The following is a 27,801-nucleotide window of genomic DNA, read 5'->3' as shown; positions in this document are numbered from 1 at the left end:
CTTATTTTAATAACATATTGATTTAAATAAGAAATATATTTCACTCTTGCAGGCCTTCTTTTTTTTTTTTTTAACATTTTATATTTATTTCTTTATTTCTTTTTTTTTTCCAAATTCTACTCAATTTATTCATTTTTTTAAAAGATATTACATTAAAAAAAAAATGAGGTCCCCATTCGCCCCCACCACCCCCACCCCACCACTCCCCCCACAATAACACTCTCCCCCATCATCATGTCACATCCATTGCGTCTGGTGAGTACATCTCCAGGCGTCGCTGCACCCCATGTCCCGTGTTCCACACCATAGCCCACGCTTTCCCACGTTCCATCCAGTGGGCCATGGGAGAACATACAACATCCGGCAATTGTCCCTGGGGCACCACCCAGGACAACTCCAAGTCCCGAGAATGCCTCCACATCTCTTCTCTTCCTCCCATTCCCCGCACCCAGCAGCCACCATGGCCACTTTTTCCACATCAATTCCACATTTTCTCGATTATTAACTACAATACTTCATGAATAGAATATCATTAAGTCCACTCTGATCCTTACTGTATTCCTCCTTCCTGTGGACTTTGGTTTGGTTGAGTCCATTCCACATCTATGTCAAGAGGGGGTTTAGATTCCACATGGATATTGGATGCAATCCTCCTGCTTTCAGTTGTAGGCACTCTAGGCTCCATGGTGTAGTGGTTGACATTCTTCAACTCTATAACATTCCCTTTTTAATCACATTCAGATTAATTGTTAACTGCATTCAAAATGTTGTGCTACCAGCACCACCATCCATTACAAAAACTTTTCTATCTTCCCAAATAGAAACTCTGTACATTTTAAGCCTTAACAGCCTATTCCCTATCTCTACCCCATCTGCTGGTAGCCTGTATTCTAGATTCTGACTCTATGAGTTGGCTTATTCTACTTGTTTCAAATCAGTGAAATTCAGATGTTGTAGCATCACTACTTACTTGCTTAAGTTTCCAGGTTAAAAGTTTTTTAGAAAACAAGAATCTCTCAGCCATTCTTCCTATTTCTTTCTTCTACTTTCTCTTGTTCTTTTTCTCATTCTTTCTACCATTTCTAATTGTTCACATGATTTCAGGTTTCCTGTACAGCAGTTATCCTCTTTAGCAGAATAAGGTTTCCAGAGATATCCACTTAATTATGGTCTCCCATTAGCATGATCTCTCACCACTGTGGTGTCATCCAATTAGGAGCGTGTCATCCAGATGACCACGTGATGTGTAAGAGGCAATAGAAATCTAGGATTGTAGAGTTGATGTTTGCTATTTGTAAGAGGGTCCCTAGTCTATGACATATTGTACTTTGCCATTTTGCTGAATGTAATAGGCAGAAGAATGATCCACCCCCAAAGAGGTCCCCTTCCTAATCCCTGGAAGCTATGAATATATGATCATGGCAAAGGGAATCAAGATTGCAGGTGGAATTTATGTTGTTGATCAACTAACCTTAAATTAGGGATGATTATGCTGGACTATCCCAGTGGGCCCAATTTAATCACAAGGACCCTTCAACGTACAGGAAGGAGGCAGAAGAAAATTTCAGAGTGATGCATCGTGAGAAGAATTCAACCTGCTGTGGCTGCCTTTGAAGACGGAGGAAGAAGTCATGTGCCAAAGAATACGGGTGGCCTCTGGAAGCCGAAAAGCTCACTCTAGAGCCTCCAGAAGGAATGTAGCCCTACAGTCACATTGCTTTTAGCCCATTAAGAACTAGTTCAGATTTCTGACATGCAGAAGTGTTAGATAATAAATATGTGTTGTTGTAAGCCACAAATTTGTGGTAGTTTGTTATAGCAGCAATAGGAAACTACTACACTGAGGATATCCAATGCATCCTGAAAGACGGTGGGCAGCAGCTCAGCACTTGGCTGGTGAATGAGCTTGACAATCCAGTTGGCATCTGCTTCTTGGCATAGCTTTTTTGTTCTCACATGAAAATTTCTGCAGTAACTATCAGGAAAAAATGTTTGTTTCTGTATGAAAAGCAGCATTGGAAAGACTGGTGCTTAAAATTAAAATAAACAATGAAGCAGACTAAGAAAGTTACTTCTTAGTCCAGAAAATAACCTTTTCAAGTACTTTAGACCTAAATTATAGAACTTCATAGGATCTAAAGGCATCATCTTATTTTTTCAGTGATACTTTTTGTATCTGATAGGAGTAGGAGGGATTATATGTTGAAGTAGTAACTGAGAGTTTAGGATTTAGATGTCTTCTGGACCATGCCCCTGGGAATATAAAAGGTATGCTACACTTACTCAACAAGGTGCCTTCTCTCTGGCTCATTTATCTTGACTCAGATACTATCACCATGCTTCCATGGTGGATTTCCTTACATCATCCAACTCCTAGACTTAGAGAGCTATATTCCTACCCCTTCACATGCAGTATTTTTCCCTTCAATAAGATCACCCCTTCCATTGCTGTATTCTAGTCATGAACCCAAGCCCATAAAGGCCAAGCAATACCATGAGATTTCCATCTTGTGTTAAAATGTCCAGGTCACTGTGTTTATAACTCATGCCTTGCACTTTGGTTGCTGGTACATAGAAACCAGAAATTTTGTTCCTGATTCTTTTTTCCTATTACTTTTTCTCAAGCATTTCTGTGTATCTTTTCTAACATTGCTCCTCTTCTTTGTTATGTAATTTTCTGTTCTTATGGTTTATTTGGACACTACGCCATACCACCCCCATCATAGTTTAAATCTCTATTAGGTTAATTGGCAAGTGTCCTGCCAAATTTTCTTCCTTTATTTTTCCAGAAGCATCCTAGCTGGCAGAGGCCTAGAGGGGAAATAATAATCTTGTTCTCAGACACTATTCCAAAGAATTTGCCAGTTACTGTCCATACCCTTGGGTCTCCTTCAAATATCACAAGCTTCTGTTGGAAGATGGCATCATGTCCCCAGCCTCCTCTATCTTTTTTTTTTTTTTAATTATTTATTTATTTTTTAAAATTACATTATGAAAAATATGAGGTCCCATTCAACCCCACCGCCCCCGCCCCCCACTCCCCCCACAGCAACACTCTCTCCCATCATCATGACACATCCATTGCACCTGGTAAGTTCATCTCTGAGCATCACTGCACCCCATAGTCAATGGTCCACATCATAGCCCAGACTCTCTCACGTTCCAGCCAGTGGGCCCTGGGGGGATCTATAATGTCCCGTAATTGTCCGTGAAGCACTATCCAGGACAACTCCACGTCCCGAAAACGCCTCCACATCTCATCTCTTCCTCCCGTTCCCCACACCCAGCAGCCACCATGGCTACCGTTCCCATACCCATTCCACATTTTCTCTGTGGACATTGGATTGGTTGTGTCCATTGCACACCTATGTCAAGTGAGCCCAGCCTCCTCTATCTAAAACAATCTTCAGTTTCCTCACTCAGTAAAGATGAAATCCAGGATTTTTTTTTTTTTTTTTTGTGCCAGCATGTGTTCTCAATAAAATACAAAATTTTATCTATTTTTCAAATGTGTGTGAGTTGCCTATGCATTTAGAGTTTAAGCTCATTGGAGACAGATACATTCTTATTTATATTGTATCATATCATATCATATCCTAGTGAATTTCTTTGTATAAGCCATACTGCATAACACAGTTCCTTGCACAGAGTAGATTCATAACAAAGATTTGTTGATTGATTACCTCTCAGTAGAGTTATGCAGATGGCATGGTTTTGCTTGGTTGATATCTATGCTCTTATTATGCAAAATTGTTCTTAGGAGTGTGCAACAAAATTACTGAAAGCAAACATTACCATACTATTCTCCATTCATCATTTTGCTCTCTACATGTGAAGATGACAATCTTGATATTACCTATCTGCCCTGATTTGACTATAAGATTAATACCTAAATAGTTGCTTTCTCCAAATAATACATGCCCATTTGTCACTTTAGATGATGTTTGCTGTTCTTGGTAGTGCTGACATTCCTCTGTAGTCTTCACGATGCCTTTGTTAAAAGGCATCTTTTGGTTTTTGCCTCATATTTACTTGATTTTACTTGGTTTTCTTGTAGAATACTAACTTTTGTAACTGGTAACACATTTAGGCTAACCCCTTCATTTAAGAGGTGAGGAAACTAACTTAGATCAAGTTAAATTGACAAAAGCGTAAACAAGTAAGTAATGAGGAAGGCCAGAATTGATGTAACCTAATTCCATATATCTCGCCATGCCATCCCAATGGCTGCTTCTAGGCTTTGCCAGGTCACAGCAATCTGAAAACACTTGGAGCTTCGTTCTTTCTTCCACTCTGCTCAGTTCATACACCATGCTATGAGCATTCCTTTTCTATACAGACATGCAAGGATGTGGTTAGTGTGCAGCTAATTTTGCCTAGAGGATTGTAATCCTGTTGTACTCTAGACCCTTATAACCTATGTACACTGTTAGTTCACCTACCAAGCAAGTTGGCAATCCTATCTTGGGATTGCTTTTTGAGAGATATGAAAGAGATGCTGTTGAAACCATTTAAGATACTAGGTACAAGACCAAGCCTCCTGGCCACAAAGTTTTAGTTACCATAACAATTCTATGAGACCTGCTTTTGGTGTGTTTGGTGCTTAGAGATGAAACATGGGCTTCTTTGTTTGACTTCTCATTGGAAGGTAGTATGATTCCTGGACAATGTAATGTAACCAGTCTCATTGTTTATTGCCTGTGACCATCTTTGGGTATAGATGGGTTTTCTGAATATATGATCTCAGCCTGTTCTGGTTTTTCCCAAATGCAACATTGTCACAACCCAAGAAGACCCTGAACAGAACTCTATTATCTTTCTAAATGTTTGGTATTTGTTAAAGTTTGAGCTAAGAGTTTCCAAAAGGCTTAAGATCAGAACACCTTCCTGCTTACAAACTTATTGATGAAAGGAAGCTATGAAAAGAAGTATAAGCTATCCTTCTTTCTTTTGAGGAATCACCTCTTCAGAGCAAACAAATTTTATCATAGTTCTCAGATCTGCAAAGAAAACAAAGTCTATTAGACTTCTTTTAGTCTTGGAATGAACATGGTGCAATCATTTATTACTTTGCCTCAACAGTGACAAGTCCAAATAAATAAAGCCATTCCATGTGTAATTGACTGGAATCATTAGACCAACATTAACAGCTGGTATACTGATTGCTGTGGACAATTTCAGGATATGTGTTTGCAGTATATTAAACCATCAATGCACCACATGAAAGGACTTGTAGTGACTTATGCCATTTTCTTTCTACCAATCAAGGACGATACTCTTGGTGTAACCCAGCATTTTGTTGAACACATCAAAGTGCATCAGCCCCCCATTAAAGACTCAGATTCTTGACATTCTAGGAACAATGTGCTGGACTATTATTATGTGACTCACTCCACATGTAGCAACATCATCAGAGTAAAAAAAAAAAAAAGGCATGCAGCCACTTGAAATGATTTAATATAAATCTTAACAGAAAATTGAGACAGCTGGAGAGCCCCAAGAGAATATTTGGCAGTCCACTTGGATGAAGAAATTCCCTTTTCAAGTCCCAATATAAACCAGTGACTTCTGCAAATACCCTAACTCACATTACAAATCAGCAACATCAGGGAATTTACCTACTAGTGATATGAAGATTATTGATACATATATATATATTTATTTATATAATATGAATAACAATTGGGAAGCATAAGAAAATACTCTCCCTAGTGATACATGTTGCATGATGGTGTTATAGGCAAAGAATTCCTCCATATACTTTCCTTAGACATGTGCACATGGAACGTGAGAAGGATCTAGATTATAGCAAATGTTTGAGTGAAATGATTTATGATTAAGCTGCAGTGTCCTCCAAAGTACTATGGTTTGGCTGTCTTCAAGTGTCCTTTGCCCTCGTCATAACCAAAAAGAAATTCTGGGATGTGTTTCTTCTGTTGGCATTTAGGAAAATAATGTTATATTTACTGACAACACAATGTAACATAAGTAACTTTTTCTAACTCAACTATACCCAGTGTAGTATGTATCTACCTATAATCTTAAACTTGTTTCTAAACTCCTCACTATATGCCAGGTATCAGAATGAGTACTTTTTTTTTTTTTGAAGATTTATTTATTTATTTATTCTCTCTCCTTCCCCCTGCCACCCCGGTTGTCTGTTCTCGGTGTCTATTTGCTGCGTCTTCTTTGTCCGCTTCTGTTGTTGTCAGCGGCACGGGAATCTGGGTTTCTTTTTGTTGCATCATCTTGTTGTGTCAGATCTCCGTGTGTGCGGCACCATTCCTAGGCAGGCTGCACTTTCTTTCAGCGTTAGGCGGCTCTCCTTACGGGGCGCACTCCTTGCGCGTGGGGCTTCCCTATGCGGGGGACACCCCTGCGTGGCACTCCTTGCATGCATCAGCACTGCGCGTGGGCCAGCTCTGCACAGGTCAGGAGGCCCGGGGTTTGAACCGCAAACCTCCCTAATATCTAACTCAAAGTGCTGTTGAGCACTTTGAGTTAGATATTAGTATCCTACAGTTCAGATGAGAAACCAGACACTTAAAAATACTGATTAATTTACCCAAATATCACCTGCCTAGCAAGTGACAGAGCTAGGATTCAAACCCTATGCTCTTAACTGCTTTCTATATGAACTTCATCGAGCCAATCATTTGATTTCTCTAAGTTTCTGCAACTCTAAAATGGAAAGTAGTACCTCTTTGATCTATGTCACAGTCTTTCAGGAAGAATGTTGCTGTATGTGAAACTGCTTTTAGAAAATATAGAATATTAAGGAAATTTGAAATATTCTTAAGGCACTACTGCATGGTAAATGCTTTAGAGGTTTAGAAGAGGAAACATGCATGGGGTTAATTCAACAGGTTTCTTTTTTTGTTGTTGTTCTGTCTGGTAACCCTTATAAGGTAAATGGGAGCTCAACTGCTTGAGCCACAGCAGCTTCCTAACAGGTTTCTTCTTGATATGTGGTTTTCTCCTTTCCTCCCTGATAAAATTTATGATTATGGATTTTATTAGGGTGAAATACTCAAAAAGCTTTAAGGCTAGATACAGAAAGGAAAAATCTTCTTGAATTTCCATGTCTTCCTGGTTTCTAAGTGAGTTCACAGACTCTGTTTTTGAAGAACATTCCTGCTTCTTAATTGAAATGTGTCTAGGTTATGACAGATTCTTGCCCAGAGGTTCAGGACATTGTATTATATTTTCTCCCAAGGGAAGTAGATGTGTATGTGTTTTATACTGTGCATAGCAAGGAGCAATATTCAATAATCTGAGTATAGGCAAGAGAGATGATTATATGCTCATGAGTTCCAGCCCTGGCTTCACCTCTGACATGCTTTTTGATCTTGAATGAGTCACTCAAACCTACCATGCCACTCTGCCCTCCCTTTGTATTATTAAGGATAAAGAAAACTGTTTTAGGTTCTCATCTGTTAAAACAAACACCATGCAGTGGGTTGGCTTAAACAATGGGAATTTATTGGCTCACAGTTTTGAGGCTTGGAGAAGTCCAGGATTGAGGCTTCAGCAAGGCAATGCTTTCTCCCCAGAGACTGAGGCATTATGGGGCTGGCTGCCCATGATCTTGGTCCCTGGCTTTTCCATCACATGGCAGTGCACATGGCAGAATCTTCTCCTTTCTCTTCTGGGTTCCATTGACTTCCAGCACCTGGCTGCTCCCCATGGCTTCCCTTTTTGTGTCCAATTTCCTTTGCTTACAAGTACTTCAGCCATATTAGATCAAAGTCCACCCTCACTCAGTTTGGGCACTCTTTTTTTTTTTTTTTTTTTAAGTTTTATTTGTTTCTCACCCCCATATCCCTACCACACCCCCATTGTCTGCTCTCTTGTGTCCATTCACTGTGTGCTTTTCTGTGTCTGCTTGTCTTTTCAATAGGTCACTCTGGGAACCGATCTGGGACCTTCTGGAGTGGGAGAGAGGTGCTTAATCTCTTGCGCCACCTCAGCTCCCTGGTCTGCTGCGTCCCTTATTGTCCCTTCTCTGTGTCTCTTTCTGTTTTGTCATCTTGCTTTGCCAGCTCTCTGCTCATGCCAGCTTGCTGCATGTGTGGACCAGCCTGCCTTCACCAGGAAACCCTGGAAATCGAACCCTGGACCTCCCATATGGTAGACAGGAGCCCAGTTGCTTGCATCACATCTGCTTCCCAAGTTTGGGCACTCTTTACTTAGTAACATCTTCAAAGGTCCAATTTACAAATGGGTTGACAGCCACAGGACTAGGTGGTAGGACCTGAACCTATCTTTCATGGGAGACATGCTTCAATCCCCAACAGCAAGAATACTAAACTTTGTATTTCAAGAGAGCCTGTCTTTTAGGGTACTCAGAATTTTATATCATCATGTCATAGATTCTCTTTCTTTAGAAAGGAAAAGTTGAATGGCAAAAGAGTTAAGAGATTTATTTATCCAGCAAAATGAAATACCCGCTAGGCAAGCGATGCCACTCCCTGTTGTATGAATATAACTTCCATGGTATTCTAGCCAGAATTACTCTGACCCTTCCAGGATATCTCTAGTTATTTCAAATTGAGGTTCAAAATGGTCCAGTATTAAAAGCAATATAACTCCACTGCTAATTTTTTAATCAGCGTATTACCATAAAATCAGTTAAGTGATGGGAAGGTAGAACTCTAAAACTTTAAAAATCCTTGTCCTCAATCCCATCTTTAAAGAGTGGCCTCAGAGGAAAGGAATGCAGCTTAAAAAAAATTTTTTTTTAAACTTCTCAAAGAGAGATGCTTTAGAAATTCTATGAAGTTGTCTTCCCCATTGTGTGAGAATCAACAGCATAAACTTAGACTCAGGTGCACAAAACAGTCTGTCCCCATCTACCATTCAGAACACTGGGCTCTTAAATTGCATTTTTCTTTTACTGACATTCCCAGACTGAGAAAGCATTTTCTTAATTTTTCCATTAGAAAATCCAGCTGACGCTTATTTACTAAGCCCCAGTGAAAGCAAAAGCCGCCTTCTCTTTGCTGTTTATTGCTCACAGAGCTCGGCAGTGCCCCACATCTCCTTTGTGATGCGGTGAATCACACAGCCTGCTTTCCAGAGCCTGGGCTTTCTCTAAGTGCCTATTCAGCTCTACAAGGAGGGACGGCTTGTGTCTAGGCCACATTTAGCACATTTAAAGCAGGCAACTCCTGAAGCCAGGAAATTGGGAGCTGTAATTCTCCTTCCTGATCCCTGGGCTCCCCTCTCTTTTGCTAGTGACCCTGTTCTTTGAAAAGGTTTCTCAGACAATTAGGGGCAGTCCAGGGTTGCTGCTATCACAAGTGCCTAGAGTTGCCTGTGTTGAAAATATTTATAATGAGGCAGGGCTCCTGTGAGACCCTCTGGAAGTAGCTAGAAATCCTCCTCTTTTATTCCAGAATTCTATGTAGGCTGAAACAATAGAGACCATTGTTTCCAAGAGCCCTTAGAAAGGGTGCCTACTTCCGAATGAAGTACAGGACTTGTCCTTTGATGTGTCCATGTGGCCTCATCCTGTGAAATTGGGCTTCTCGGATGTAATGTTTGTGGTAGTGTTTCTAGCAGGTTAGGATGTCAGACTCGGCCAATTTTTCTGGTAAATTTTATTTCAATTTCCTGCCACTGGCAATTTCTCATTCCTTTAAGAATAAATTTACAGGACCCCAAAGCCATTAAGTCCATGGGATTTTTGTATCATTATTCATACTTGAACTAAAAGCTGGTAGAATGATTTGACAGCTACGATCATGAATACCTTCAGAACCTTTCCACACTTGTACGTATACATACATACATATGTAATATATATGTAAATATATCATGCAATACATAAACTCTTTTCTCTGTCTCTAGATGTTTTTTCCTCTACTGAAAAAAGTCAACATTAATATTTTAATAAGAATGGTATCCAATCTACTCTTAAGTAAATTCAAATATATTGGTCTCTAATAGATGACTGCTTTCCAAATCCAATCAGTTATAAGAGTCACTGAGTTTCCCAACCCCTAGAATTTGTTATAAAAGCTCTGAGAGAAATTAAAGAACACAAACATTCTCTGCCTCTACCCAATTTTTTTTCACAATTGGGAGCTGTTTCCTTCTGGTAGCCCAACCCATGTATAAGAAGTCCAGCTGCAGGGTTGACATGCAGGAAAGCTAGACCGGAGATTAAAAAAATTCACCACCACCCAAAACTGTTGCTTCTTAAGGTTCCAGCCCCAGGTCGTCTTTATTTTCTCAGACAAAAATAAAACCTGTGTTGTGTGCACCACCAAAAAGGCATTAATTGAAGCAAAAGATTACGGAGCTGAGCACATTGGATCACTTTCAGTTTTCAGCTGGCACCTTGCCGAGAAGAGAGAAAGATGGCTGCACACCCAGAGAAGTGACAGGGAGAAGGAACGCCCAGTATGAATTTTGCCTCCATTGTGAACTTGACCAAACTTGACACTGCCAGTGCAGACCCAGCCAATGTCCCTGCCCCTGCCCCTATTCCCTCTTGAACTCCCACCGAGGGTCACATTTTGAAAGTTCCTGAAAAACAAGGCAAGAGGTATGCCACAGTAAGCAGGGTGGTGATTATTTCAGAGCCAAAATTAAGAACAATTCGTGTATCAAGTACATTAAGCTTTGACAAGTCAGAAGTGTCATTAATCCCAATTGACGTGTCTGGTTTCAACATTAGTTCAATTATTTTGCCTGTTTGCGACACATTTATGTCAGTAAATCTCCACTCGTGCATTTCTCCTCTAGTCCCTCTTTATCTGATTTTTTTTTTCACTTTCTCTTGCTCTCCTTTCAAAATAAAATCCCTTTTCTTTTCAGGATTTAACCATTTATAGACTGCAAACCTTTGTATTTTGAATGGTGTCCTGTAGCTTAACATTCATGTTTATATTTTTTTACTCTGATAGAATTGCTGTTATTTGAAAACAAATACTATCTAAAATATTGCAAAGGAATGCCTAATCTTGCTATTTGAAATTTAAATAAGAACCTCAAACTACCTCATTTCTACCAAGCAAGGATTTTGTATTAGCTCCCCATACACACCATTTACACTGAAGGGTTGTCAGTGGAGGACAGAAAGGAAAAAGGAGCATTGAAAAGAAAATTCAGAAGGTTTTAAGGAGAATCACCAAGAGGAGAGCACTGGAAGGGCATTGAACATCCACTGTTAGAGCAGTACACTGTACTCTCCAGTCAGACCGAGGGCCATGTAGAAAGCTAACTATCTGTTCTTGGGTTGCTTGCAGATGATCATTCCAGGATACTGCTGAAATCGGAAAATAGCCACAGCAACTCTGACTACATCAACGCAAGCCCCATTGTGAGTATATAAACTGATGACAGAGGCGGACTCTTGGTTTCTTTTCCCGGCTCAGGTAGCTTGAATGCAGCCAAATCACGTGAGAACCTTTTAAATGAAGCGTCCATGCCATGCTGCAGTTAGTGAGCCGGCACGCACCTCGACCAGGGCCAAGCAGGGGCTGGCTCTCCATCCCATAGCCTGGGCTTCAGCCGTTCAGCCTGGACCACTGCCATCAGACAGGAGCAGTTTTATTAAGCAGAGAGGAAAGGCTGTAAGTCTACTGACTTCGAGAGTCCATCGACAGCGACTTGGTGATTTACTGACAAGAAATTTATGATGTTTAGGAAAAATCCTTAATTGGTTGTGATCCCCTTTTCCAGAACTGCCTTTTCTTCTATTAATTCAAGGGAGACAGGAAAAACGAAGCCCAAACCTGCCACTTTTTAAAACGATCGATGACACTAAGGCCGATTCAAAATTGTAGGTTAGTTTCCTTTAGGGTTTTTCCAGGGGGTAGAACCTTTTTTTTTTTTTTTTAAAGAAAAACAGAGTGCTTTGTGACCGTGCCCTCACTCAGGGAACTGACACTTTAGAGGAGTGCAGAGATTTGAAGTATTTTCTATTTCTGGAAAAATTAGTGTAGCAGTGTCTTATAAATCACTTGGTGGAGGGCCCCTGTGAATAGCAGACATTCCTGTCTTCCAGAGAATTCCTCACCAACTCACTCCCAGTGTGGATCCCATCCTGTCAGCTCTCCTTTTCTTCTTTGTACCACGTAAGCTTTCTTCTTCTGTCATGAACCTTGGGAGTAGCAGACAGGGCTGAGAAGGGGCAAGTCTGCAGCCCACTAAAGGGTGAACAAAGAAGAGAAATAAAACTAGGAGTAGAGGGAGGTTAAAAAGTCAGAATTAAGCGATGACTCAAACTTGTTTTATAAAATCTCATTAGAATGATTGTAGATGGGAAGCAAGTGAAATAAAACTGTCCAAAGATAGAATTTTTTTAGAAAGCCTGGCTGATGGCATTATAAACCAATGGCAGAGAAAATGTAGAGATTTATAATGTGGACTTATGAGGAATTTTTGTTTCAATATGTACTTCTTTAAACTGTTTTTCTCTAATTTGGTCTTCTGGGAAGCATCAAGGCATCTCCCTAAAATTTCAAATATACATTCAAACAAATATAGTCCCTGTAAGATATAGCACTGTTCTAATTAGTCTAAAGGAGTGAGATCACCAGTAATTACTAAGTGAAGGAAAGTGGATCATTTCCAGATTCATAAAATGCACGTATACAGTGTAATAACATTCCATTGTTAATCCTTTAGTAGTGGGCTTTGAATCAGAACATTTACCCATTGGATTATAAGCAGTAGCTATTTATGGTAGACCATTTTATAGCTGTTGATTCTGGTTATTTCGGTGTATCTATTGCTTATAGCTTATTATGAGGGCTCTGATGTGCCATAGGTCAAATTCTGTTTCCTGAAACGTCACAACCCCACACAATGAAAGCCCAATGTAATATATTTGGCTTTGAAAAAGTGAGTTAAAAGTGAAGAGTTGGTCTGTTACTCTTACGTACACCCTCCTGAGCTTAGACTTCTATTTCTTTTATTTTTAAGGAGTAATTTCTTTACTTCCAGGAGATGTTGGCATTGAAGAGTTGTCTGTGTTTCAAATGTTCTTGTTTGGAGTCATTAAATTTGTCTTTCTTAATAAATCTCTAATGATGTGTTAGGTATTTTTCTATTAATTCTAATTCAGAATATCAAACCAAAGCCTCATTTATTTGCTAATCTCTCATTTTATGTATATGGCATCCTTTCAGGTGAAGTTAGGTTTTGTAAGGGCCTCGATTTGGTCCTTACCAGGTGGGTATTAGTGATTTCAACTCAAAACTGTCTGAAGAAAAAAGGAAAGCTAGGGCTTTTTCTCCTGTTATGGCTCCTTTTTGCTGGAATGAACCATATGATAAGGCTAGAATGACAAAAAATTAAGCAATTGTTTTCAAGCCTAAAAGAAGGGAGTTCAGTGTTGTGGCTTTTATGGGAAGCCAACCTTCAGATGTCTGAACTATTTCAGGCCAAAGTCAATGTCAATAAGCCCAGCAGTACTTGGTGCAGAAACGGTATCATCCTTAGAAACTGTCCCACAGCTTTCACACTCACACACAGGCATTAGAGTGTGGGTGTGGGTATGTGTGAATTCCTGTACTTCCATGCAATTCCCATTTTCTCTTTTATTAGTAGGAATTCAGAATGACCTTCCTAGGCCTTATGGGGCCAGGACTTGGGTCAGAAGGCAATACTGGGAGAGAGAGGTAATTTTATGGTACCATTTAATGTTTTCCCTTGATTTCATGCCACAATTCTCTTGTCGAATTCTAGTAAGAATGAACTAGAAGAAGTCTATGGTACCTCTTCTTTCTGAAATAACCGAAAGTATGGCAGTGGCCTTACTAGCAGCAGTTGAATGAAAAGCTTGCAATTATAGCACAAGAAGACCCTGGCTGCGCAGAATGAAACTATGATAATTACATCTGTCATATTTGTACTCAGTCCTCATTAAATTTCAGGGAAATCATCCAGTAGTAAATAATGTGCAATCTTTGCTTTTAAATCAGAGGTCATGAAAGTAAATGGGAATTCTGTTTTTCCTCATAGGGTGTCTGAGAGAGAAACCCATCGGCTACATTTAAAAACTCAGCTTGGTTATTAGTGAGGATGCCAGGCTGAGGAATGTCACAAACCTGACAGTTTGCTCAAACACAGCATACAAGTTTTATTACCAGGAACAAATCTAAAATTCCTAATGACATTTGAAAATAAACTTACTTCTTCATTATGCTGCTTATTAAGGGAGAACAATTGGTTTAAAGTTTTAATTCAGAATGCATTTAACTTATTTACATTGGGATGAATATACGTTTGAAAAAAGGTTGATAGATAAGGAGTCCTAGTTATCAGCAGTTGCCCAAATATGAGAGTTGCCAATTCTTTGGTTCTTAGAAAATATTTACTACCCATGCATGTATAATTATGGTTTATATTCAGTATTTTACTTAATAGATCTCAACCCATAGGAATAAAATATGAAAATAATTCAAGTTCATAATTCAGTCTCTCTCCCATTAATTGCCAAAGCTATAATATCCTAATAAATTTCTATATTAAGCCTTAGTATCTGAAAAAGGGACTGGAAGACTCAGACCTAATATTTTCTTGCTTTTAAGAAAACATTCTGAAATTTGGTTTAAATATTAGAAATAGCAGATGTAAGGATGGGCAGACAGAAATTCAGAAATCCACGTTCACTCTTTGTGTAGGACTTTAGAGTATGAAGTGCCACCTCACCCCAGATATTAGCTAAAAGTTTAGTGTGTGTCATGGCTAACAGAGGCCAGTGGTTTCTTTGGGATCAGAATCTGGCTCCCATTTCACCACCACCACCACACCACCAGACAACTCAATCAGAAGGTATTCTGGAACAGTTCGGAGCTTTAGAATATGGCTTGTATGGCTTTCATATGCAGAATACTTATTTTTTTTTTTTAGGAGGTACCAGGGATTGAACCCAGGACCTCATACATGCAAAGCAGGCGCTCGACCACTGAGCTACACCCGCTCTGCTGAATACTTAATTTTTAAATCAGTTTTGTTTGCAATAGTGGGGAAATCATTGCAACATGCTACATTTTTTATGCAGATGAGTTTCTAAAGATAAAGCCAATCCTCATGTTTATTTAATAATTGCCATTCTGTGGGCTTATGGTAAATCACTAGATTTTTAAAAAATGATTGATAAATGCATAGGAAAAAACCTTACTTTTAACCTACTTCATTTGGTGTCTTCATAGGAATGAGTCTACCACATGGATAATAGATTCAACAGAAACAAATGGTTTTTCCTTTTTAAAAAAGAAAAAAACCATAATCATAGTAAAAGCAAAATTTTACTAGTTAATTATACTTGGTTCATGATGCCCTTTGATCCTCATTTTACATGAAATCACAAGGCAGTGACTAACATTTCATTCTCTGTGATACTGACCTCTCTGCCAGGCAGGGTTACTGCAGAAAATCCTCAGTATGGGAGAAAATGTTTTCTCGTGGCCCTATTGCAAATGCCCCTGCTGCGTAATGCTACTAGAAAGCAGGTAAACTTTGTGTTTCTAGAAGCAGAGTCCTTTAACCGTATGCACTTAGAATAAAAATATAGAGCTTGTTCTAACAGGTCTCGGCCTACCTGGTGGCATCGTTTTTAAATTAATAAATTTACAGGTATTCACTGATGATTTCAGCCTACCCAAAAACTAGGATAGATACACACACATGTGCATAAATAAATGCACATATATATATGCGTGTGCCGACTTCCAAGGTTAAAAGGACACTAGAGAGGATATCATCCTGGTGGTATCATTTTTAAATTAATAAATTTACAGATATTCACTGATGATTTCAGCCTACCAAAAAACTAGGATAGAGACACACACGTGCATAAATAAATGCACATATATATATGTGTGTGTGCGTATGTGCCAACTTCTAAGGTTAAAAGGACACTAGAGAGGATATCATCCTATTGTCTAACCCCCACTACACCTACCACCACCAGCACTACCATTTTACAGATGCTGAGACTAAAGCCCAGGGAGACTCAATGACCTTTTCCATGGTCATGCAGTTTGTGTATGTGAGCATAACATTCCTACAAATAAAAAGTATACAGCAAAGAAAATAATGAGAAAGAAGGTGAGTTAGAGGAAGCCAGAACAGACTGTTATTTATCAATATCCAAGGGCAGGGAGATGAGATACATGTACCACATTGTAGTTGTCAATCAAATGCTTTTATTGGGAAAAAAAAGTAGTGTTAGTATAAACTTATTTGATTTCCTCTAAATGCACTTATCCTTCCTTAAAAATCTTAAATGTAACAAAATTTCTGTTCATTTACTTAACTCTTAGTTTTTCTTTTATTCAGTTGAAGACTGCATAAAACACCATAATAAGGCTTTCTGTTGCCTTATATTCGCTACAAGCAAAAGTGCTTCTGCCCATAATTATTTTCTGTTCAATAGAATGTGCATGGAATGAAACAGGTGCAATTGTCTTTTGAATTATTGTTAAACTGATGACACATCTCACCATTTCTGCTCATGATGATATTCACCACATTTCAAACAGCAGCTATGTGACAACCCTGGAGCAGTAGTAAAATGCCAAGAGGGGAAATCCTGAGTTCCTGGAGTTGGGTGTGACAATACTTCTTGTCTTACTGCCCTCTATCATGGCTTTCTTTGCTTCTCTCTCAGGCACTTGATCATGCGATGGGTTTAAGTAATTTAGAGTAGCATAACAATAAAGACCTTTCATGAAAGTTGCCTTAATACCATCCTGAAACCCTGTCCAGGTTTTTACTTTTAATCATCTATTTCTCATTTTCAAAGCAACTAAATGTGCCAGTTTGAACATACTAACAATTTAAAAATGACGTGCTACTCTCTAAATTGCTTTTGGCAAAGAAAAAGAAAAAAAACACATTTGAAAAGAAGGTGGGGTTTTCATTTTTATGCATAGCTATTTTCAGGGAAGAGACAAGGGTCTCAGTAAATAGCTGTCACCTCCAACAAGTGCATATTTTTAAAAATCAAAATTCCTTATTTCTGCTAAGTGTTTTTCTACAGAAACATTTTAATTGGGGCTTTCAGTGAGAGTAACATAATTTTACCTGTATTGTGTGTGTTGTGGTGAATTTCAAAACTAGGTCCAGTTTTAATTACGAATCACTAAATTAGATGCCCGGAAAGCTTTTTTCCTGCTTTTCCCCCTCAGCCAGCGTCATATTATTGTTCTGTTAGAATAACTTGCATCTGTTCTTTTATGCTCTTTCCCTCTTTTATATTGTACATAATTATAAGGTGCATTCGGTGCATTCTTTTATGCTGACAACCATCATCAATGAAAGTGTTGATAGACTATGTACAGATTCACTAGATGACTATTAAAGAAAATGTGTCCCGTTCTTCAAACGTAAATGCAAAGCAGAGTTTGAAGGTGACACTGGTATTTACAGCTGAAGTCCTTCAAGTGTTGGTCTAGAATTATATCTGGTTGAAAGTTTCACAGAGTTGAGAAATATATTCTTAATGAGTATCTTTAAATAGAGTTTTACATTTTTAAGCAAATCTTGTATCAAAAGAATAAAGTCTAGTTCTAAACATGAAAAAAATAAGAAAGGTCAGTAAATTAGTCTAACAAAGAAGAGGCTGCTCTCCAGAAAGGCATGATTGGCTCTCTGCTGGCACTGGTTTCTATGGCCCCTTTTGGGGTGTTCGGGGGGGAGCTGATCAGTAATTTTGGCATTACCATGATGAGGAAATCTTGGCTGACAGATAGCCACGTATCACTCCGTTCTCTTCAGGATGGTCCAGGCTTAGGATTTAGGGGAAAGAACTGTACCCCATCCATCTGACCACCCCGACATTGTGCTTTAATCCTATTTGCTCCCCAAGCCTTTGTTTCTTAGATTCTTCTCATTTTTGTTTCTGCTTTGTCTTGGAATTAAATGTTTAAAATAAAATCTCGTAAGCCAAACTCCCCCTGTTGAGGCTAGCAGGATGCATTTGGACAGATCAACTAGCCAGAAAAACCACAACTGTGTTCTTTCCTGTTTGTTTGTTTTTAATCCCTTGTTTGGCATGGTAGAAATAGAATAGGAAATTAGCTACTTGAAGGCTGGGACCTCATCTTCTGTGAAGTGCTGACCACACTGGGGGCTCTCAGTACTGCTGGGACCCAGGCTCAGGACGACTCAGCTTGTGTAAACAAAAACAACCTCCCATGTAAGCCGCGTTAACTCTTTCAGGGCAGCAGGATGCCCGTTGTTAATTAATTCTTCCAGGACACTGAAGAGTTTATTCACCGTGCGTGGATGAATGGTGCCCTTACTCTCTGGTAAGAGCTTAAGCTTAACCTCTCCCCTGCCCAGCGCCAGTGGTTATAACAAATGGGCTCATTGTTCGGAACACCATGTAGAGCCTGTGCTGGAAATGGAGGTCATTTACGCTGGTAACACTGGCTGAATTGCTATGAAGTCATTTGCATACTTTTAAACATTTCCTGTGTTGGTGAGTCGAGAAAAGCCCGCGATTTGCGATTTGTGTCCTGCTCCGCCCTCCTTCCTTTGATTTCCACCACCCAGCCTTAGGACCTAGACCCCCAAGCGCACGTGGTCTTGCCTTGATAAGTGAATTAAAGTGCTGGCATCTGGTTTATTTGGGCTCCTGATTTCATTTCTGTTGATGTTGCTCTTATAACCTCAATTTTAGGTGTAAGAAAAGCATTTCTGATGTGATATCCCCAGTTCAGAGCACAGAACTAGCAATGCACATTTGAAGCAAGGAATGGGTAACCAGGAAGAAGCAACCTGGAAGTTTTTCTTATTTCTGCAGAAGTTGTGTGTTAATACATCGTTTGGGGCAGTATAGGCCTTCTTCATTTCCTCCTTAAACCCTTTTTTTCTCCCTTCCTCCTAACCTGCCTTCCTTCCTCCTTTTTTACAAAAATTTTAAATCATTCTTTGTTACTCTAATCTTTTCTCTGCAGATGGATCATGACCCTAGGAATCCTGCATATATTGCAACCCAAGGACCACTTCCTGCTACTGTGGCTGACTTCTGGCAGGTGAATCTCTTTATTATTATTATTTTTAATAAGTTTTTAATAAATTGGTCATAAATAATGCCTTGGATGCTATTAAGCCAATATAAACTCACAGATACTCACCAAATGTTATTTGATTTCAGAATTTTATATCAGTCCTTTAATATGTATTTTCAATTCATTTTTTTCAAATCTTGAATGTGTTTAGCACATAAAAATTCCTTTTAAGAGATTTAATGTTTTAAAGACCCCCCCACTTTCTTTTAGCAGGTTCACAGTTTTATTTGACAAAATATAAAGGAATTAATAAATATTTAATTTATTATAGTCTATTTAAATATGACTCTTATCTGTATTCTGTTTTAATCTTAAGGTCAGAAATGGCACTCAAATTATAGTTTATTTTCTTTGTGGAGTCTCTATAATGTATTTTATTTTATTTTTCTAATTTTTAAAAAATATTTTATTTTATTTATTTGTCTCCCCTTTCCCCCTGTTGTCTGCTGTCTGTGTCCATTCTCTGTGTGGTCTTCTGCGTCTGCTTGCATTATCCAGTGGCACTGGGAAACTGTCTCTTTTTTGTTGCATCATCTTGCTGCATCAGCTCTCCATGTGTGCAGTGCCACTCCTGGGCGGGCTGTGCTTTTTTCATGTGAGGCAGCTCTCCTTATGGGGTGCACTCCTTGCACATGGGGCACCCCTACCTGGGGGTGCCCCTGCGTGGCATGGCACTCCTTGCACACAGCAGCTCTACACGTGGGCCAGCTTACCACATGGGTCAGGAGGCCCTGGGGATCAAACCCTGGATCCTCCACATGGTAGACAGACACTCTATCAGTTGAGCCATGTCCGTTTCCCTCTATAATGTATTTTAAAGGCTATGCTGGTCTCTTTTCATTCAGCATAATCCTGGATCATCAAAACTAAGGCTCAGAGATTAGGAACTGATGTTAACATTAGCTAATGAAAGCAAAATCTGAGAGCAAATGTATTTTCCCTTTTCCACATCCCTTACTTTCCCCTTCCCAGTCATCAAGTACATTACAAAGTCAAATATGAATATATTTCAGAAAGTGGCACCATGGGTTATACACATGAATACACATTTATTCCACAACAGTAATAAATGTCTATCAGGTGTCCCCAGAACCCAGAAGAGATAAATATTGCCCTTAAGGAGAGTCTAGTTAAGGAAAAAGATATGAATAAAGACCTTCCACTCAGTGTAGTAACAACTATGTGAATGAAGTACCTTTTCTATCCAATCGTACAGGTAAATAAGCTGTAACATCATGTTAATTTATAAATATTAAGCCATTTCAGGTCACTGCTAATGATATTTTCTTATTTAGTGTCATAAGTGCCAATAATAAATTAATTGGTTCAAGGGCAAAAGAAAAAAATCACTTGTATTCCAGACTTTATATATTCTTTGTAGCCTCACAATACCTTTCCCAAATTTCCCATCAGCTGCCTCTTAACACTTTCCATCTAAAGGAATGAATATATAATCATCTCTGCACCCTTGAGAAAAGTCTCTGCAGGGAGTTTCTGGGAAAGTCAGCTTGGGATCCAGGATTTATTGAGTGCCTGCTAAGGGCCTTTTGTTTATAAGCATATTAATACTCCTTGTAACATTAGAGGTAGGTAATGTTATCTCTATTTTATAGACAAGGCAAATGACTATCAAAGAGGTTACATACACAGTTTACCCAAACCAGCAAGTTATGGAACCAAGCTTTAAAATGTGTATGTATTATTCCATCCTCATTTTACTTACCTATGTCTTAACACTATTGAAAAAATAAAATGACACTGAATCCTTGTTGTTCAAACTTATAACTATGACATCAAACCATTAAATTTTGGCATTAGAACAGTTTTGAGGATACCTAGCACAGCTACCCATGAGATATTTGAGTTTGCTACATTTATGAAGAGACCATCCAGTCATTGAATTGGGAGAAGATGGCAGAGCACGAGGCTCCGGGAATCAGTCCCTCCACCAGATCAACCACTTAACAGGCAAGAACCATTGAACCAACTGTTTAAAAACTCTGGATGCCAGTAGAACACTAGACAGCATCCAGGGAAGAAGAGGAAGAAGAGGCTGGTACATTATGGTAAATACCAGTAAGATGCTGTCTCTGTGTGGTACTTACCATTGCCCAGCCCCTTTTTTTGTGTTAGGCCATATTGGGGTCCAGTCCCTGGCACAGTTTGCTGATATCAGACAGTGATATAAAATTCTACTTTTCCAAGATCAAAAACAGGTGCATGGGCCAATTGCTGATCAATGAATCGATTAGCTACTTCAGATCACTGAAGGTACGGGAACCTGAGGAAGACCATTATTCCAACCCACTTCAGAAAAAAGCACTGGACGAAACCTAAGACAATACACTTCCTCAGAGCTGTGGAGGATGCTTGAAGTGCTAAATTTCCTCAGCGGGGAATGAGTGAAGAAAGCACAGAATTGAGAGCTGTGGAAGGAGCTTCTGGAGCCCTTTCTCTCCCCTCACCAGAGAAGACTGGAGCCACCACTCCCTCTGAGAATCCCTAACCTTTTTCAGGCTGGGAAAGACCCCCACCCAAGACTTGTCCTCCAGGAAAAAGCAACTTGTGACAAGGAAAGCAGTGTTAAAAAACAATTGAGGTGGAAAACCTGGGGCAAAAGCTTACCTGCTTTAAGATCTGCAGTGGTACACCCAGAAGAGGAAAAAGATCTGTTTCTGGGGAAGTAGAGGGGCATTTAAATTCCTATGAACAAGAGAACTCTTAAAGCCACTAGTAATCACAAGCCTAAAACAAGACACAGACCTAGAAAAGACAGGAGGATCCTGTACTTTACATTTACCTTGGGCTGACTTTCCTGATAGGAGGGCTAAGATCACACTGAGAACACCAGCCAGGTCAAAACCAATTTGCAAAGACAGTGAAAGGTGTATCTGCTTAGGTTTTCTGACACTCAAGAAAATCTCTGTCATATCATCAACTGTATACAAACTCTGGACTCCAGACTTTGAAATATATATCTCAGGGGAAAAAAATACCATAGTTAATATTTTAAAATCTTAAAATGTACCGTGTGCAACAAAAGATTACAAGACAAACAAAGAAAGAGGAAATGATGAACTATGCAAAGGAAGAGGGTAAAACTCTAGAAAACATCAGCAAAGAAGACCAGACAGTTTATATAGCAGTGACTTTTAAAAAAACAATCTTCAGTATGCTCAAGGAGATGAAGGACAATACAGAGAAAGAACTAAAGGATTTCAGCAAAACAATGAACAATATGTGAATCTCAATAAAGAGGAAGAAATTTTAAAGAGAAACCACACAGAGCTACTAGAGTTGAAGGCCACAATAGCTGAATGAAAAATTCCCAGGAGAGTTTCAACAGCAGATTGGAGCAGGAAGAAGAAAGAATCAGTGAACTTAAAGACAAAGCAATTGAAATGAGTCAGGTTGAGAAGCAGAAAGACAAGATAATTAGAAAAAGCAAAATTAGGCTAACAGAACTCTGGAACACCATCAAGTATACCAATATATGCTTTATGGGAGTCCCAGAAGGAAAAAGAGAGAAACAAGCAGAGGGAATTTTCAAAGAAATGATGACAGAAAACTCCCCAAACTTAGTAAAAGATGTGAATATGTGCATCTAAGAAGCCCAAAGGATACAAATAGATAAATTGGAAGGAAAAAAAAAAAAAGTGCCCTGTCACATATAGATCAAACTTTTGAATGTGAAGGGCAAGGAGAGAGTTCTGAAAGCTGCAACAGAAAGCAGTGTGCTTTGTACAAAGAAGTCCTAATCAAATGAAGTGCTGAATTCTCATCAGAAACCAAGAAGATAGTGAGTTGAAATACTTAAACTGCTTAAATAAAACCATTGCCAACCAAAAATTTTATATCAGTAGACACTTTCTGTCAAAAATGAGGGGCAGATCAAAACATTCCCAAATAAACTAAAGCTGAGAAGTTCTTCACCACTAGCCTGGCCCTACAAGCAATGCCAAAGGGAGTTCTTCTGACTGAAAGACAAGGACACTAGACAGTGATTCAAGGAGGCATAAAGAAATAAAGACCTCCAGTAGAGGAAACCATTTGGGTCATTAAAAATGTTGGTACTGTTGTATTTTTTGGTATGAAACTCCACTTCTTACTTCCTACAGGTGCTAAAATGCAAAAGCATAAAAAAGTAATGATAAATCTATGATTTTGGACATACACTGTACAAAGGCATAATTGTTTTTTTTTTAATTGGACAGAAGGGTATCAGAAAAGTTTCTGTGTATGCTATTGAAGTCAAGTTGATAGCAAACCAAATATGATTATATATTTAGGGTGTTAAATTTTAACCCCGTGGTAACCACAAAGGAAATACATGAAAAATATATCCAAGATAGAAATGAGAAGGTACTCACAATGGCATAACACAAAAAACAAATAAATATAAAAGGGGAAGCAGATGTGGCTCAAGTGACAAGGCCTCCGCCTACTATATAGGAAGACCCGAACTCTATCCCTGGGGCCTCCTGGTGAAAAAGAAGAGAAAGCATGCCTACATGGTGAGCCAGTGCCTGCGTGGTGAGCTGAGTGCCTGTGCAGTGAGCCAAGTGTCCACGTGGTGAGCCAAGTGCCCATGTGGTGAGCTGAGTGCCCATGTGGGTGCCCACGTGGTGAGCCAACTGCCCACATGGTGAGCTGAGTGCCCACATGGCGACCTGAATACCCATGTGAATGCCCATGTGGTGAGCCAGTGCCCGTGCGGCAAGCCAGGTGCCCGCGCAGCAAGCTGAGTGCCCACGTGGTGAGCCAGTGCCTGCACAAGTGAGTCATGCAGCAAGATGATGTCACAACAAAAGAGAGACAAAGAGGGGCATCAAGGTGAAGCACAGCAGAGACCAGAAACTGAGGTGGCACAATTGACAGGAAACCTCTTTCCACATTAGAGGTCCCCGGGATCTAATCCCGGTGAATCCTAGAGAAGAAAGATGAGAAGAGTAGACAAAAAGAGAAATAGATACAGAAGATCACACACACAGCGAATGGACACAGAGCAAAAAAAGCAGGGTGAGGGTAGGGGAGGGGAAGAAAAAAAGTAGGCATTAACAGAAGATCTGTGGTGCAAAAATGGTATAAGACTTACAAAGACTAAATGACAAAATGACAGAAGAAAGTCCTTCATTATCAGTAATGACTTTAAATGTCAATAGATTAAACTATCCAGTCAGAAAGCAGAGATTGGCAGAATGTATTAAAAAAACATGACCCAACTTTATTCTGTCTGCAAGAGACTTATCTGAAAATCAGACATAAGTAGGTTGAAAGTGAAAGGATGCAAAAAATATCTATCATGCAAGTAGTAACCAGCAGAGGGCTGAGGTAGTTAATATCAGATAACTATTATCTGATAATGATTACGAGGACAGTCATTATATACTTACAAAGGGGTGAAATCAACAAAAGGATGTAACAATTATAAATATATATAAACCTAACAGCAGAATCTGAAAATAAATGAAGTAAATACTGGTGGATATGAAGGGAGAAATTGACAGTTCTACATCAATAGTAGGAGACTTTTATATGTCACTTTTATTTTATTTTTATTTTATTTTATTTTTTATACGCCACTTTTAATAATGGATAGAGCATCTGAACCAAAGATCAGTAGGAAATATAAGACTTGAATGATACTCTAAACCATCTAGACCTATCAGACATATTTAGAACATTTCACCCAAGAACAACAGAATACATATTCTTATTTTTTAAATTTTTTTTATTTTTTGAGCTTCCGGGGGCTGGGGATTGAACCTAGGAACTCGTATATTGGAGGTCGGAGTTTAGCCATGGAGCCACATCAGCTCCCTGAGTTGGTTTGTTGTTTGTTTTGCTTGTTGTTTGTTTTTGTGTTTTTTTAGGAGGCATGGGGAACTGAACCCAGAACCTCCCATGTGGAAAGCAGGCACTCAACCACTTGAGCCTTCACTCCCACTTGAATGTACCTGGATCATTCTCCAGGATGGTGCATATGTTGGGTGGCAAAACAAGCCTAAGTAAATTTAAAATATTGAAATGATACAATGTGCCTTCTCTGACCACAATGGAATGAAACTCAAAATCAATAACAGAGGGAGAAAGGGAAAATTCACAAATATGTGGAAAATAAAAGACTTACTCTTAAAAAACCAACAGGTTAGAGAGGAAATTACAAGGGAAATAAGGAAATATCTTGAGGTAAAAGAAAAATGGCAATTCAGTATACAAAAAGGTACGGGATACAACAAAGGCAGTGCTGAGAGGAGAATTTATTGCTCTAAATGCTTGAATTAAAAAAGAAGAAACATTTCAAATCAGAGCCCTATCCTCAAAACTGGAAGAACTAGTAAAAGAAGAGCAAATTAAACTGAAAACAAGCAGAAGGAATAAAATAATAAAGATTAGAGCAGAGATAAATGACAAGAGTATTTTTAAAAAACCATAGAATCAACAACCAAAAGTTAGTACTTTGAAAAACATAGTGAAATTGGCAAACCTTTAGCTAGACTGACAAAGAAGAAAGAGAGAGGATACAAACAACAAAAATTAGAAATGAAAACTGGGACATTACTACCACCCTCACTGAAATAAAAAGGACCATCAGAGACTATGAACAACTGTATGACAAAAATTAGATTACCTAGATGAAATGGACAAATTTGTAGAAAAATGCAAATTACCTATACTGACTCAAGAAAAAATAGAACATCTCAGCAAATCAATAACTAGTAATGAGATTGAATCAGCAATCAAAAACCTCGCCAACAAAGAAAAGCCCAAGGCCAGATGGCTTCACAGAGGAATTTTATCACACATTCCAGGAATAATTGACATCAATCCTGCTCTCTTCCGAAAAACTGACGCAGAGGGGACACTTCATAATACATTCTACAATGCCATCACACTTATACTGGCCAGATAAAGATGTCATAACAAAAGAAAACTACAGACCAATATCTCTTATGGATATAGATTTTTAAAAAATTCATCAACAAAATACTAGCCAACTGCATTCAACAGCATGTGACAAGAATTATATACCATGATCAAGTGAATTTTATCCCAGGTACGCAAGGGTGGTTCAATATAAGAAAATCAATTAATCTAATATACCACGTTGAAAGAACAAAAACCACATGATCATCTCTATGGACACAAAAAAGGCATTTGACAAAATCTAGCACTTATTCTTGATAGAAACACTTGGAAGATTAGGAGTAGGAATAGAAGGAAATTCTATCTGATAAAGAGCATATATGAAAAACCCACAGCTAACATCATATGAATTGGTGGAAGACCGAAAGCTTTCTCTCTAATATCAGGTACAAGAGACAGATGCCCACTGTCACCACTGTTATTCAACATTATACTGGAAGTTCTAGCCAGAACAATTGGGAAAGAAAAAAAGGCACCCAGATTGGAAAGGAAGAAAACATTCCCTATTTGCTGATTAAATGGTCCTATATACAGAAAATCCTGAAAAAATACACAACAAATTTCCTAGTGCTAATGGATGAATTCAGCAAACTGGTGGAGTACAAGATCAACACCTAAAAATCTTTGTGTTTCTATACAATTGATATATGAACAACTGGAAGAAGAACAATTGGAAGAAGAAATCAAGAAAAAAATTCCATTTACAATAGCAACTATAAAAGAATCAAATATCTAGTGGTAAGTCTAACTAGGACTAAAGAAATTGCACATAGAAAACTATAAAACATTGCTAAAAGAAATCAAAGAAGACCTAAATAAATGGAAGGACATTCTGTGTTCATTGATTGGAAGACCAAATATTGTCAAGAAATCAATTCTACCCAAAGCAATTTACAGATTCTATGCAAATCCCAATAAAAATTCCAACAACCTTCTATGTAGTTATGGAAAAGCCAATCATCAAATTTATATGGAAGGATAAGAGGCCTGGAATAGCCAAAGCCATCTTTAAAAAGAAGAACAAAGTTGGAAGACTCACACTTCCTGATCTTAAAGCCTATTAAAAAGCCGTAGTAAGAAAAACAGCATGGTACTGGCATAAAGACAGACACATAGACCAAAGGAATTGACCTGAGATCTCAGAAATCAACCCTCACTTTTATGGTCAACTGAATTTTTACAGGGAGCAAAGACTACTCACTTGGAAAAGAATAGTCTCTTCAACAAATGAAAAAATGGTGCTGGGAAAACTGGGTCCCCAGTTTTGAACAAAAAAAAAAAAAAGGAGGATTCCCCCCCCACCTCACATCTTATATAAAAATCAACTCAAAATAGATCAAAAAGCTAAATAAAAAGGCCAGAACTATCAAACTCCTAGATGATAATGTAGGGCAGCATCTTCAAGACCTTGTTTCTTGTGCAAGGTTTTTTAACATAGCAAGAAAAGAAAAAATAGATAAATGAGATCTCATGAAAATTTAAAAATTTGTACCTCAAAGGAGGTATAATAATCATGAAAATTTAAAAAAACATGAAAACAAAACCACCTACACAATTGGAGAAAATATTTGGAAGCCACAAATGTGATAAGGATTTAATAACCAGAACATATAAATAAATCCTTCAATTCAACAACAAAAAGACAAACAACCCAATTTTAAAAATGGATAAAAGTCTTGAACAGACATCTATTAAAAAAAGATATGCAAATAGCCAAAAAAGCATGTAAAAAGATGTTCAATATTATAAATAGCCATTTGGGAAATGTAAATGAAAACTGCAATGAAATACCATTTCATACCCACTAGATGGCTACTATTTTAAAAACTGAAAATAA

The 27,801-nt window shown here is 38.6% G+C and overlaps 1 protein-coding gene across 4 annotated transcripts in view; it reads left to right on the top strand.

The window, feature by feature from the left end:
• The window catches only part of PTPRN2 (protein tyrosine phosphatase receptor type N2), a 1,274,829-nt gene that overhangs the window by 1,197,914 nt on the left and 49,114 nt on the right, over positions 1–27,801 (top strand). For all 4 annotated transcript variants that reach the window (XM_058297618.2, XM_058297617.2, XM_071215383.1 and 1 more), the window contains 2 exons: positions 11,256–11,329; positions 18,924–19,001. In XM_058297618.2, coding sequence (XP_058153601.1) covers positions 11,256–11,329; positions 18,924–19,001 — 152 coding nt within the window. The remainder of the gene's footprint in view (positions 1–11,255; positions 11,330–18,923; positions 19,002–27,801) is intronic.

Source organism: Dasypus novemcinctus, chromosome 5 (assembly GCF_030445035.2).
Source record: "Dasypus novemcinctus isolate mDasNov1 chromosome 5, mDasNov1.1.hap2, whole genome shotgun sequence".
In the NCBI taxonomy this organism is placed as follows: Eukaryota; Metazoa; Chordata; class Mammalia; order Cingulata; family Dasypodidae; genus Dasypus; species Dasypus novemcinctus.
The sequence above is the reverse complement of the archived record's forward strand: the minus strand, read 5'-3'. Positions and strand labels throughout refer to the sequence as shown.